This window comes from Teleopsis dalmanni, chromosome 1 (assembly GCF_002237135.1).
Source record: "Teleopsis dalmanni isolate 2A chromosome 1, ASM223713v2, whole genome shotgun sequence".
Taxonomy (NCBI): domain Eukaryota; kingdom Metazoa; phylum Arthropoda; class Insecta; order Diptera; family Diopsidae; genus Teleopsis; species Teleopsis dalmanni.
Window position 1 is genome coordinate 159,002,939 of NC_051846.1, and position 15,193 is coordinate 159,018,131.

The 15,193-nt window shown below is 29.0% G+C and overlaps 1 protein-coding gene across 1 annotated transcript in view; it reads right to left on the reverse strand.

The window, feature by feature from the left end:
• The window catches only part of LOC119669602, a 247,041-nt gene extending 231,848 nt beyond the window's left edge, over positions 1 to 15,193 (reverse strand). The window contains exons 1-2 of the mRNA XM_038079572.1: positions 14,854 to 15,193; positions 6 to 2,470 (exon numbers count right to left, since the gene is read on the reverse strand). Of these exons, the coding sequence (XP_037935500.1) occupies positions 6 to 2,466 (2,461 nt within the window). The 5' untranslated portion in view covers positions 2,467 to 2,470; positions 14,854 to 15,193. The remainder of the gene's footprint in view (positions 1 to 5; positions 2,471 to 14,853) is intronic.

A 15,193-nucleotide genomic window follows, 5' to 3' on the forward strand; every position in this document is an offset into this window, starting at 1 on the left:
TTTTTCTTTAATTTTTTCTTTATCTTTATCCTTATCTTTTTCTTTCTCTTTTTCCTTTTCCTTTTCGTCATCAGTACCATCAACTGTGCGTATTTTTGGAGGCAACTGTGTGGCTTTCGATAGACCTAGTTCATAAGCTGTACGAGATTCATTTTCATATAAGCATTGTACTTTAGCTAAAGCATTTAGGGAAGCCATACGATGACGTTTTTGCCCAAAGGTTATTAATTTCTTCTCATCTTCGGAGTCACTGCTTTGTGCAGAGGAAGCACTTTTTATTAAAATCGCTTTTTTTGCTCCTTTACCAATTTTTTTAATAGCTTTCTTATTCATAACAGCAGATTTTTTCTTTACGGAAATCACAGATTTTTTAGTGACTGTTTTCATTTTTTGCTCCAATTTTTTTGGAACAATTTTAGTTTTAGGATTTAAACTTGATTTTTTAGTTTCAGTAGTCTTTTTTTCGGTTTCTAGGGACTTGTTATTAGGTTTTGAACTTTCAATTTCATCTTTTAGTTCACTGGTATCAGATTTATTTTTTATACTGGATGTATCTTTGTTTGTGTTATCTGTTTTAGCTGCTTTAGTTACTTCTTCCTTGAGATGCATTTTAAGTGGTTTATTATCATCATCAGAAAAGTCTCTTAGATCTTTTAGAATAGGTAATTCCATTTTTATATTATCTTCCTCTTCAGAACCTGAATTGAAATCATAGACATCTTTCAGTTCTCCACTTTTTGTTTCACTTTTTACTTTATTTTCTATTTTTTGTACTGTTTCATTATTTGTTTTAGATTTTTTTAATGTTTTCAATATTTTCATTTTGTTTATGTGATCAGTTTTAAATTTATGTTGAAATCTATTCTTAATAGTTGGGGTTTTATCTTTGTTCTCAGGATTATTTTCGCATGAAGCGGATTCAGTTTTACTTATAGTACTAGCTGTCTCTTCAACTTTAGAAACTCCCTCAACTTTTGCTGTATCATCAGTATCTGCATTTTTCTTAATGCGTGTTTCAGTTTTATTATTACTAAGTTTTTCATCATCGAATTGACACATCTTCTTTTTTCCATCTTTATCTGATGTAGTAGTATTGCCTTTATCTGAGCACTTTTCTTTTTCCTTAATTTCGCTACTAGTGTTTTCTGCTGAACTATCATTGCACTGTTCTACTTGCTTTGACAAGCTTTTTGTTTCTAGCCTTTCTGGAAACTCTTCAATATCCATACGCACCACTTCTGTGTTTGAATCTAACACAATGCTTAATACCTCTTCCTTTTCCATATCTTTGCTATTTATATTGCACTTCCCTATATTCTTTGGACTTAGAATTTTCGGCGATGCTCCCTTCTTAGGAGACATTTCTAATGTTTTAGTTTTGTTAGCATGGTTGTCAGATTTCTCCTTATTTTCATTACTAGTTTTCGCCACATCAACACTTTTTGATGAAGACTTATCTTCTTTTTCATCAGCTTTTGCTAATGATTTATCCTCTACTTTTAGACTTAAATTTTCAGCTTTCTGTTCTTCCTTCTGCGATTTAGTTTCATCAATCTTTTTATTAATTTTTGTTGCTACTTTAGTGACTTTCTTTTTTGGATCATTTAGTTCTCTTGTTACATTTGATTTTTTATCCAATACTTTCTTGAAGTTTAGACTTTCTTCTGTTTTGCTAACAGCCTTCTTGACCTGTTCTAATTTATTTGTTTTCATATTCTTCGCACCCAACTTCTTTTTCGTATCTGCCGTATTAGCCGACATTGGAGATTCTTTTTTACTGGATTCGGCAGATTTAGAATTTTTAGTTTCTTGAGATTCTTTTTGAGTATTCATATTAGTTTTAGTTTTAGTTTTTTCTTTTAGTGAAACCTTATGAATTTTTTTTAATTTTTCTCGCACTTTCTTCTCATGTAACTTTAAAGGACTTAAACCTGTTATAACTTTAACTGCAGCTGCTCGAGATTTAGTCTTAACATTTTCCGAAATGGATGACTTTAGACCATCACTCATACGTTCCTCTTTCGGCAGTAAATTATCGAAACCACTTATTTTGATATCAAGACTTTTAAGCATTTTACTAATTGCCTTCTTTTTTTCATTTTTTGTTTCTGGTTGTTTTGTATCAGCTTTAGTTTTAGAGTTAGTGCCTGAAGAACTTGCAATTACCGGCTTTGAAGACTCGTCGACGCTTTGTGTAACTTTTTTCAACTTTTCTCTTGAAGGTGTGCGTGTACCTCGCTTTTCCTCTAATTCCTTATCAGATTTACTTTTTTCCTTATTCAATTGCAATTGTTGTTGACCTTTTTTTGGGGAAGGTGTACGACCGATATTCTTCTTAGGCGTAGCTGTTATTTTTCTTGATGCTGGAGAGTTTGATGCACTCCCAGGACGTTTTTTAGCAATTTGTGTTGTTGTACTTGGTCGATGCTGTCGCTCAGCGGCTGTAGCGCATTTTTTGGGTCCCATCCCCCTGAAAAGAAAAAAATATTTATTATTAAATTTAATAATATTAAATTATTTTTGACAAGTTGTAAAAATTTAACACTTCAATTTTTAAGACGAAAACAAAACGGTTTTCGAATGGTCCGCTTTTGCGTATACCATATAAATACTCTACGAATAATGACAGACCAATCTGTAGAATCTGGACATACACTGCGTAAGGGTTATGAGGATTGTGCTTATGCTGCAAAGGTGAACCAGAAGAACAGTTCAGTAGGAGACTGGCAAATCGTTTAACGAGTTGAGAGCAATAGCACAAAATAGAAAGCAGTAGATAGCTTTTGTATACTCTTTAAGCTCCTTAATGAAGTATGGAAATAATAATAATAAATAATCTGTAGAATAGCAATCTTCATTTTATTTACTTTTTATTGATTTTGAGCGGGTGTTTTAACCGCTCAAAGAAAAGAAAAGGCAAAGGGGAAAAAGCCTAAAAGGGAAATTATACACTAATGCCAAGAACTGCGTCCGTCAAGGCTGTGTACTATCTTTTTCATCACAGTACTAGATAAAGTAATAATCATAACAAACAATGAAGGTCCACAAGGAATTCATTGGTGATGACACGAAAAACTCTGTGACTTATACTACGCAAACATCTGTTTTGCTATACATACACTACAAGCCAAAATACGAAAACTAGTCCTGGTCAGGAGTACAGCTGCAGTCGGCCTCAAGATGAATTTCAATAAAACTAAGATAATGAGAATCAGCGCAACAAATGCAATTTCCCTAATGGTCAAAATCCACAACTCTGAGGTATCTATTGAGGACATGAAAAAGTTAATTACTCGAAGAAAAGGAAGTCCCACAACAACTTAAATACCGCTCGATACATGCAAAAGTAGAAGCTTGAGCACCTGGCGAGAAATTGAACGCATGGTACACGATCGAACGCGCTGGAGGGAAATAAACGTTAACGCCCTATACTCCAATAGAAGCGATAGTTAAACTTACATCTGTGTACTTGTTATCAAGTTATTTATTATTATAATTAAAAAAAAAACACTTCTATTACACGTCAACTACTTATCAATACCACAAATTTCTTTTTTTTAGTTCTAGAATTAAGGCAACACATTGTGTTAAATTGTGAAAGTATTAAGTATTTATCATGAAAATAGCACAAAACGGCATTAAACTCTAACAGATAAAAAAAAACAAATCCGTACTTGTGCATGTATAGTTGTCAACACTTGAACAGCTCTACAAATCCTAAGCATATTTGTGTATTCTGTAGGATAATACGTTTTTCCCAATAACAATGAATGTGAAAAAAATGACAAAATCTCTTGCAGAGTCATACAAAAATTTCCACATGTAAATAAACAAACAAACATGGAGCAAACATCGACCTAAAATATCATTCAGCGCCTGGTGGGTTGCCGAGTCCTAAAAGTGAACCACAAGTGAGCTTAGTACTTTGTCATGTGCCCGTATTTACTGATGCTTTCGCCCTGTTGGTGACATGTTTCGCGCACTTTATCCACTTGTTAGACAGATTTTCCACAAGTTACAGTTATTCAAAAATGTCGCCATTTTTTTCTGCCATTTTTATCTCTATTTCCCTGGCTTAGTTTTGTATTTGCTACAGGAATTCCATCCAACGAAGCAAGATTCTTAGGTTGAGCAGTGAAAGTTGGTATTTGGTACTTAGGAAGTAGGTTACAAATATTGTCTGATAAGAGATTAGAAAATAATGCACATTCATAAAGTATTTTTATACTTAACTTAGTGATGGAATTTTGGTACTTATTATCAGACATTTTCTAACATTTTAAGAAGTATGTAATATTGGAAGTAAGTGAAAACATTTCATTAAGGCAGAGACAGAGTTATCAAATTCATGAAAAAGACTATGATGATTTTAAATTAATAAAATTAAAAATTATAAAATTAAAGCAAAGAATTATTAATATTCTTTAGAAGGACGAAATATAAAAAGAAAGATGAGAAGGATAAATAAGAAGGATATAAAAAAAGGATTAATATGTAAAATTAATAAGAAGGATAATTAGGTTTTAAAACGTTCACAGTTTTTTGACTAAAAGTAGTATGTAGTTTTCCTACAATATGATTTTCCATATTGAAAATGGAGACTTCACCTCTCCCATATGATTTTTTTCGATTCTTCGACCACGAAAGCATCTATATTTTTGTTATTTTGTTAGGCAATACTTTGTAAACAGAAAAAATGAATATTATTACTGCTAATATGTGCAGTTTGTTTTTAAATATCCAGCAGTTCTTCAATAATATTATTAATATAATTGAATATTTGATTATAGTGCTGCAAAGCAGCAAGAATTTATACACCAAACTTAGTTAAAACTTACTCTAAAATTACTTAAGTGTGATATGAAGCAATAATTATTATATATGTATATTAACAATTTAATATTGTGATAAAATTAACATTTCAGCAGTTCCAAATAGATAATATAACAGTATATTTATTTTTAATACTATGTTCATACACACCTTAATTTCGCAAAAATCTTAATTTCATCTTCGTTTGAGCGAAATTAAATAGCTTTATCCATACAAAATTCAGTTTTGAGGTAAGAAATTAAGAAAAAGGAAAACGAAAGCTGAAATTAAGGGAAATGTCAAAAATGCAACTATGTGAAAGATAAATTTTAAGCAAAAGATAAGTTTAGATAACGAAAAAGTGACATTGATTTTTTAAAACAGCTGACTTTGATAAAACCGGGATAATATTTTGAAAGTAGGGCAAAATTTTAAATTTCAACATAGAGCAAAACTGTAACTGTTATTAATTTAAAATAGAGTGAAAAATAGTAATTCACACACCTGAAATCCACTAATGCTAATAAAACCACTGAATGCCAACCTTTATAGTTATAACAATTGACTTTTAATATTTCCCAGATACAAATGGTGTTTTGAGCATATAATTTTTATCATTCGATTTGTAAACAAAAAAACATATGATTCCGGTAATTTAACATAGAGCAGTATGAACCCTTTTCAAATTAAGTTAATTTTATTTTAACGAAATTAAAGAAATTTGGCATGTCTCAATATAGTATTAATTTCGTTTAAACGAACGCTTAAATTAAGGGAAATTTGAAATGCCATTATGCATCAGATACATTTTAGGCAAAAGATTGTTGAGATAACGATAATGAGTTGAGATAACGAAAAGTTAAATTATTTTGAAATAAATGTCAATCACAGTTGACTTTGATAAAACCGGGAAAATAATTTGAATGTAGTGCAAATTTTTAAATTTGAATATAGAGAAAAAATTTCAACCGTTATTAATTTAAAATAGAGTGAAAAATAATAATCCACATACCTGAAAGCTAATAAAACTACCTTATTTCATATATTTAAAAAAATCAACTTTTAAAATTTCTCAAATACAAATGGTGTTTGGATTTTTAATTGCTATTTGTAATTTTAAGCATGCGATTTATAAAAAAAAACATATGTTTTTCTTAATTTGGGGCAGTATGAACACTTCGAAATTAACTTAATTTCATTTGAATGAAATTAAGGAAATTTGGCTGTGTGATCACAATATAAATCATATTTCAATCTTAATTATTTACAAATTAACAAACATAACGTATAGTATAATGAATTTATAACATTTATCAAAGAATAAAAACCATTTTTCAATAAAGCAAAACCTTAACGTAAAATCAACTACTTTTATGTGATAGTGCTGCCAAAGCAAAAAACAGATATATTTGCTTGGCTTTGTGAGCTTTTTGGCTATTTTACCGCCAAACAGAAATAAAATTTTATTGTAATTTTCTGCACCATTTATTTATAGCAACAAAAAATTTCTTTTATTCCACAGCATACAAAGTACAAACATAAACGAAGTTTGAGCAAGTATTTCCGGTAAAACCGACAGCCAAGTATCCTGTATGCGTTCAAAATGGCGCGAATATTTTTTTAATGCCTGACTCCGTTTCTGCTATTGCCAGTGATGGAATCTGTTTGTGTGTTTGTGTGTGCGCCCGTTATACACAAACGCATGCTGTGGTGCTACAGTACAAATGCTGAGCAATTTTATTAGCACACACATACCACCGCCACCACCACCACTACATACATACAAAAAAGTTAAAGAATTTTACGAACTGTTGCAGCGGAAGCGGAAATACGTGTGTTTCTCTTCTCTGTGCTGTTTGTATTTCTGTCTGTCTGTCTGTTTGTCTGTCTATTTGTCTGTTTGTCTGTTTGCTGCCTTACAATTTTTGTACAACATATGTATTCTCTTCATTTTTTGAAAATATATTTTTGAAAACACAAAAAAAAAAAAAGAATTTCACTTTTGAGCTACACAACATGAGCACACACTCGAGCATAAAAATACGAGTATTCGAGTTTGAATGTGTGTCAACCACACACACATGAGCCTGCATGCTTAAAACATTTGCAGGATGACTGCGTTTTATGGCAGTGTAAAGGGTGAGAATGTTCGGTGTTTATTTACTTTTGAATGATGGGTGCGTAAAAGCGCGAAAAAGACTTTTTGGCTTTTAAAATTTATTTTATTTTTTATTTCACTTGTGTTGCTTCTCTTGTTCTTCTTGTTGTTGTTGTTGCTGCTGTGTTTTTTTTGTTTTTGTAGTGTTAACGTGCTTGTGCGATGGCAAACGTTTTCGCTGCAGGTTTTTAACTTTTATTTGCTTACATTTGCTGTGTTACTGGTGGCGTTATCGTAGTCGTCGTCGTCGTCGTTGTTGTTGTTGTTGTTTTTACCATGACTGCTGCTATCAGTGGTGCTGCTACAAAGGTGTTAATTGCACTTTAAAAAGAGCTTACAGGTTTATACCACTTGTTGTTGTATTTACTGGGAACAAACATTTTTTGTTTTTTTAGTGCTTTTTGCTACTTAGAAATTTGTAAAACAGAAATTTTATGGAAACGTTTTTGTTATTTTAATTAAAATATATATTTCAATCAAGGGTTAAATGAAAAATATAAAACATACATCACTTTAAATAAACACGTAGTAAAAAATTTTAATTTAAATTTATTTGAAATAAATTAGTGAAAAAATGTTATTAAGAAGGAAATAGTAATATACTTTACGGAAGTATTTTTATTATTATTATGTTCTCTAGTATGACAACTTAAACATCGTATTACCAAGATGATATTTATGAGAAGTGAATATTTATAATAAGTGCATATTTATTAAAAATGGGATATTTATAATAGAACGACATTTATAATGCGAGGACATTTATAATAAAAGGATATTTGTTGCCATGACTCTCAGTTTAGATTACTTTACAATTTTTTGTATGCGAAGTATTTGGTGATCGCATTAAACGTGTTTTGCTTTTATTTTTATGTTGCATTGCGTTGTGTGTACTTTGTCCTAAATATCAATTTTTTTATATTCTGTCGTTTACATTCTTTACATTCGCTATGTATATGATAACTAACTTAGTCCTCAACCTTTAATCCATCCCCGTAACCATTCATACATGGGCCCTCTTTTCATTCTGATATATTGCTTTGAAGACATTTTAAGAAGACCATTGTATATTTTGTTAGATTTCCTGAAGATGGCTAACAAAGATAGTCAAAATATTGAAATAATATTTTATTGAAATATAATTTGTTTAAATATAAATAATAAATTATAGTGTTTATTTTATATTTAAATTGACCAATTAGCCCGCTCAAACAAATTATTATAAAACCATATTAAGGAATTATCAGAAGAAGCAATATACAGTGTGAATGATTGGTTAACATATTTGAACTACCTTTGCAATGAAGGACTGGATTTTGTCATTCTGGAACGGAAGTTTCTTAAGTCGATTGTTTCATTTGAAATTTCGTTTTTGCACAAGTTAGAAACACAAGTTAAAGTCCTTGTCATGTTTAATCGATATTGTCACTCGATTTCCAATATTTATTATATTAAATATACAATATTATAAAATGAATTATCTATATTTATTTATAGTAATAATTATGATAAAATATAAATTTGAATTTCACCAGTAATAATTACTGTCTCTTATAAGTTGAATGTTTTTTGACGACTTATGAACAATATCATAGCTTTATTCGTGTTAAAAAACTAAATTAGCCGAAACTCAACACTAAAGACTAAGTATGCCCAGGCCAAGGAACACAGTTTAAAACACTGTTTATTTGGTGTTGCCCACATTTAACAAATCTCTCCTCCGATCCCGAATTCAAACTAGTCTCACCTAATTAGGCACCCCGAAACTCCTAGCATTACCAGCGGAATCTGATGTTGGCCATATTTATCAAGTCTCTCCGTTGATCTCGATTACAAACTAGTGTCATCCTCCTATTAGATACTCCTAGATTCCGAGCATTCTGAGATACGTTATTTTTTCGTTTATGATTTACCTCACTGTCGATTCCCTTAAATCTACCGCAAAAGCCTTTCCAAACAGTATTAATTTTATTCATATGAGTTAGATAACCTACCCAACGAAATCGCTTATAGATCGTGGTTGTATCATCTCCATAATATCCCTTCCGGAATCACAAATTATTGTGTGTGTTTAATAAGATCTGTGTATGTGCTTAAATAAATAAAACAAACGCTGATACACATTTACATGAGTAAATTCTCAAAAAGTAAAAGTCTCAAAAAATTATTTACAAGTAATTAAATACAAGAATTATTTTCAAGACCACTGATGATGGGTATTTCGCAATACTCGAAACAGCTGTATGGTCAGCCAAAAATTCAATTAATTATAAATAATATAAGATTAATTTTTGTTGTTGTAGTCCACTACTGTTCGAAAAACCTCTTTATGTACCAAATAAAGCAATAGTATAGAAAAATTCACCAAAAACCAGCTGACAAAATATAAATATCCCATTAAGAATTAAGGTTTATAAAGATTTTCTATAGAAATTTCCATGTTCAGCGGGACATTTAGTCGCCAATTTTGCTAATTATATATTCTAGTTTTCCTTATTTCACTGCGTAATAAATTTATGTATAATATATACATATTTATGTACGTAGGTATTCATGTTAGCTAAGTTGAAAAAACAAAATGATTGTGCAACAATTCGTGTAGAAAAACTATATTATATATACTAAAACAAAACAACAAATTTGCAACAACAACGATGAAAATTAAACTTCGTAAACAAATTATTGATTTGCAAAAACATGCATATGTATGCAAGTACTTCTACATGTATGTATGTATGTATGCTAGGTAATTATTTTTCTGAATAGGTCAATCAACAAGTCAGTCCATTTATTAATGAGAAAATTTTTCAGTGCCACATTTACGTATAGTAAAAATTATGCAGTAGACTACATAATTAAAATTTTATTTAATCTTCCTGCAATTAATCGTATCATATATAAATAATTATAGTAAATTTTTTTACTTTTAAAAAATGAGACGGTTTAATGTAAACAACATAAAAACTCCACTTCAAAACTAGAACAAAACATTTTTTTTATTTGAATTTCAAAAAAAAGAAAAAATTGAAATAAACAATAATAACGTACGACCTTGTTTTTTGTTTATTTAAAACACAACAAATCATAAAAAAAATAAATATATTTATGGCTTTTAGTTTATTATTTATTTATTTAAATGTTTGAGAAAGAGTAGCCTTTTTAGATAAATTGAAACTGAGAAATCAACAGAAAGTCGGAACACGTGTAAACACAAATGTAAACAAATACACACAACAAACACAAAATATGAAACGATAATCATTGGTTTTGCTTTTGCTTTTGTTTTTACCGTTGGCGCCTTCCCTTTCCTTGACTTGATTTGTATATCGTTTATGTTGTTGGCATGTGTGTAAAAACAAAAATGCATGAAATTATTTTCTAAACTAAATTTGTTGAATCATTCATAGTTTTTGCATTACCACTTTATATCTATTTTTGTGCATTGTACAAAAATTTATTTAACTTTGTTGCAACACTTTTGGATAATTGTTACCAAGTTAAATTCCAAACAAATTATATGCATACATATTTTGTGTTTTATTTATAAATAAAATTTAACTTGAAAAATAATAATAATAATGAGACAATTTAATTCAAAGAGTATGAGCGAACATTTATATTGGTTTCTCTCCCTCTCTCTTTGGCTCATACACATATGTTTATTGCATTTACTCAGGAGTAAACAAAAAGTGTGTATCAATTTTCTTATTAGAATTTGTGTTCAAATGTTGCACATACACATGTGTTTTAAACTCAACGATATGATTGGAATTTTTTATGCTGTTTCTCATTTATACTCAAGAGAAAACACGTATGTAAGACGAAAATATTTTACTGTTGTTGCTGCTGCTGCTTTTGTGTTGTTGTTGTTACGTTTTTTATTTCATTGTCAGCTGTCAAATTACCTTTTAGAAATGCGATCAATGCACTGTAATAGGAAGAAGCAATTTCTGAATTTTTTAATTAAATTTTTTTCTGTATTTTCGTAGAAATGATTATATTTGATTAAAATTTTTATTTAATTAAAGAATTTAATTAGAAATTTTAAACGCAATTATATGTATTATTTTTGTTTTGATGAAACCACCTTGACATTTGCTACGCAACTTGCATTCGCAAGGCAGATGTTGAGGGTAAGATAGGAAAATCAGAATCGAATATAATTTAATCCTAAGATATATTTAACGTAATATTATTGTCAATTTTTTTCAACAAATCATTTTTGATTTCAATTTGTTTTCCTGTCGAAATCAAGAATAAGTCGTTATGACAACTGATATTTTCAACAAAACTCTCGTGTGAATAGAGTATAAATAAATAGTAATATATTTCTTTTTTGAGTTAATTTGTTTTTTATTATTTGTTTATCATTTAAAATTTATTATAGTAAACTAATAAAATAAACAACTGTTTTTTGTTCAAATTAAACAGTTATTCAATTATTCCGCTCTGAGAAAGAACTTAAAAAACTACGAAAATTTTTATAGCAAGGGACTATGTAAAAAAATAAATACAAATAAAAAAAATACAAAAATTATATACACAGTTTTTTTATATTAAAAGTTTACGACAGAAACGTTTAAATATAACAAATGAAATATTATTTGTTATGAATTGGGCTATGACTTCATCTATACTTCTCTATATTTGCTAGGTTTCTCATCTTACAGTAATTTCCTACTTTCGAACCTTAAGAAATGTTTGGAAGGAAAGAAACTTCACATCAGGCAGGCAATAAATGATATACTCTATTCTTATTCTTAAAATCAGGACTTAAACTACTTCTCTATCCACCATATCTGTCAGATTTTGCAACTTGCAGTAATTTCCTACTTTTGAACCTAAAGAAATGTTTAGAATGAAAGTAACCTACCATCAGACAGCCGCATACTTTGGTTAAATCATCATAACATATTAAAACCTGATTCAATCAAACGTATCGAATTATAACAACATTGTATTGAAGAATTTAAATGGATTAATCATAAATAATGTTGGTTAGTCAGCAGATATCTTTTCGCTGCCTAAAATTAGAGATTATTCGCCATTTTACTCTACCATATTCCTCGAAAGAAACCTTAAAACTTAAATGCACAAAAACTAAATCGATCCCATCAAATTTAGTTTAATATAAATAATGTGCTTTATAACTGTTTTCACAAGGGCCTACTAAAGCGTATGGATTTTAAAGAAGATATTCTTGATATTTTCTACTAATGGAAAGAATGTAAACTGAAGTATATGAGTCCTATACTCCAATCTGTAAAAAAATCGTTTTTATATTATTTTTAAGGAAGTAATCCACTCAAAAACTTAAACAGTTTCTTTTTTATATTTCGTAATTTTGTAATTTTTTAGGTTAGATCGAAGATAAGTCTATAAGTGATAATAACACCTAATATAATGAAATTAGCGGTATTAATCGTGCTTATTATAGAATTTCTGTAAAAGAAAATAGGATCTATATTGGGTTGTAATTATTAAAAATAATGCTAATAAATATTTTTTAAAAATATCCATAGCCACACAAAAAAATTTGGTTTTAGAAACATTGTGCACTCCAATAACGGATTTTATTCAATAGAGGCATCTGTTAGAAGGATTGTTACTGTGTTTTATATATATATTGTAATCACTAATCGCATGGGCGGTACTCAGATCTTAGATCAATCATGGAATAATCACGAAAATTATGACAAATACTCAAATTAGTCAGTGAGATAGGTGGGACTCTGCAGAAACCCTCCAGCCATCATAGAGTAAAAGTGCCCAGATGCATTAACTCGGAAAAGGCTCAACATATTGTACTGAATAAAAGCCAATTTTGTTCATGGTACAATAAACCCTCACATTATTCAAATTTAGACACTCGTGAATACAAATAAATGCTTTTCAAATAAAATTAGTCCTAAAATCCAAATTTTCAGTTATGGAAAGAGAAGAAATTAAAATTAGTTACATCTATATTACTTCTATATGCAATATAGAGGTAATATGAGAGAAGTATAATTTCACTTATTTCGTAAAGAATAGATATGAAAAAGGAGCATTAATAGTTGTAAGAATTATTTCTAGTAATAAAGTCAAAGAAATCTCTACAAATCTCTACATCTACATTATGGCATTTTCGATTGGTAAATCTTGATTCAATCTAGATTTACTCTCGATCTGATGTGCAAATATTTTTATAAATACATACATATATATATCAAATGAAATCACACTTGATGTGTCATTAAAACAGCTGTAATTTAATTTAAGAATTAATTTTCATTATTTCCTTGAGAATAAATGACATGCCGAAACACCGTTACGCAATGACATGCCGAAACACCGTAAGGAGTTATTATGGTCATTTAAATAAGTAAACATCTGTGTAAACATCTTTATATATATATTTTTCATATCGTCGTCAATTATTTAAATTCTAAACTTAATAAAGGAACAATTCAAGTAAAATATAATTGCTGTTTCTAATCGTTTGTTTACACTAACAATTTTTAAACCTCATTAAGATTTTTATATATAGATTTTGTATTGAATAAAACTCTACTTACTACATATTTCTAGAGTTAAGCCTATTACTCCTCATTATATTCCCCATAAAATACTCCCCCAGTTCAATTGTTCATCGACTCATTTAATAATATGATGCACAAGCATCCTCAATTTCTGATCATCTTCTGCGTTATATTCCCCATAATATGCTCACCCCAGCTCAATTTTCAATCGACCTACTTAATAATATAAGATAGAAGCTTCTTCACTTACAGAATAAGGAAAAATGATCCACGAAATTTGAAAATTGTAGAACATTTTTTTCTATGTAGTTTTGTGTCAATTTTTCATTTGCGAAATGGATTTTAGTACTAGGCTTTAATTGGGAATATGTAATTATATCGCAAAAAATTTGTTTCTTTTTGTAAAGAGGTTTTTCGAACATTAGTGAACCACAACAACAAAAATTAATTTTATATTATTTATAATTAATTGAATTTTTGGCTGACAATGTAGCTGTTTCGATAATTGTCAAATACCCATCATCCGTGTTTTTGGAAACTATTCTTATATTCATTTATTCGGAAATAATTTTTTGAGACTGCAAGTACGAGAAATCGGACTTATGTCCTGTCAAATTTGAAGCTCAGACTCAGTGCACCTTAACCAACTAATTAATTTTTAACTAACTTAATTTTTGCATATTTTTCTGGAGTTTTGTGAAAGTTTTTATTAACAATTTTATTTGCTGTGTTTATATTAGAACGAAATCACAAACCAGCTGTAGAATAATTGAATTAATTAATTATATTTTTATTTTTAATTGTTAAATTTCAATACTGTTCTGTTTGTAGTTGCATTATTTGTTGCATGATTTATATATTCTTTCTTATGTATAGAACCTAATCTAGGAACGTAATTCTGAGAAAGACATGCTAATGTTACTCCGAGGGTTAATTACAAAATTATATACTAAATAATATATTCAAATTAAAAAATTTTTACAAAACCGTGCTTTATTTTTATTCAAAGTCATGAACTCACATTTTGTTTAAACATTTATAGAAATTTTAAATTATTATTTTTTATGAGAAGGTGAAGTAATCGCAAAGGAATAACTACTGCAATAAAATTTAATTTACTTCAAAATAATCGAACCATTTGAATTGATTGAAAATTTTGAGTTGCCCAAATCGATCTACTAAGCACTTTTCGCCTGCTTATCTGATCGTTGATCGGTTAATTGCATCAAATGTTTATAAAATATTGCAATAGTTTGTTGGAAAGTAAATAAAAACTGTAATTGAATATTGCACTAAAATCAAAAAAATCAAAAAATCCATTAAATTTTTATAGCTAATAAAATGGAAATCGCTCACACAAACCTTTTAATGCGTCAGCTCTTGTATGCTCCTCTGTTTATCCACTTGACATTTGAAACTCAGTTTTGTTTATTTAAAAAAAAAAACAATCCAACAGTTATGACAGTTGCTGTTGTTGTTGTTGGTGTTTGTGTTGTTGTTGTTCGTGTTTGCACAGTTGAAGTATTTGCTTTCAATAGTAAAACTTCAACATATTCAGCACTTTTAAAAAGCCACTTAATGTAGAAGTAATAAAATTTTATTTAAAAGCTTTTACATTTTAGTTTTTTTTTTATTTTCTCTTCGTTTTTAATGTGTATATTATCTTTTGTTTAAATTATTTAGAATTCATAATTTGCCAAAG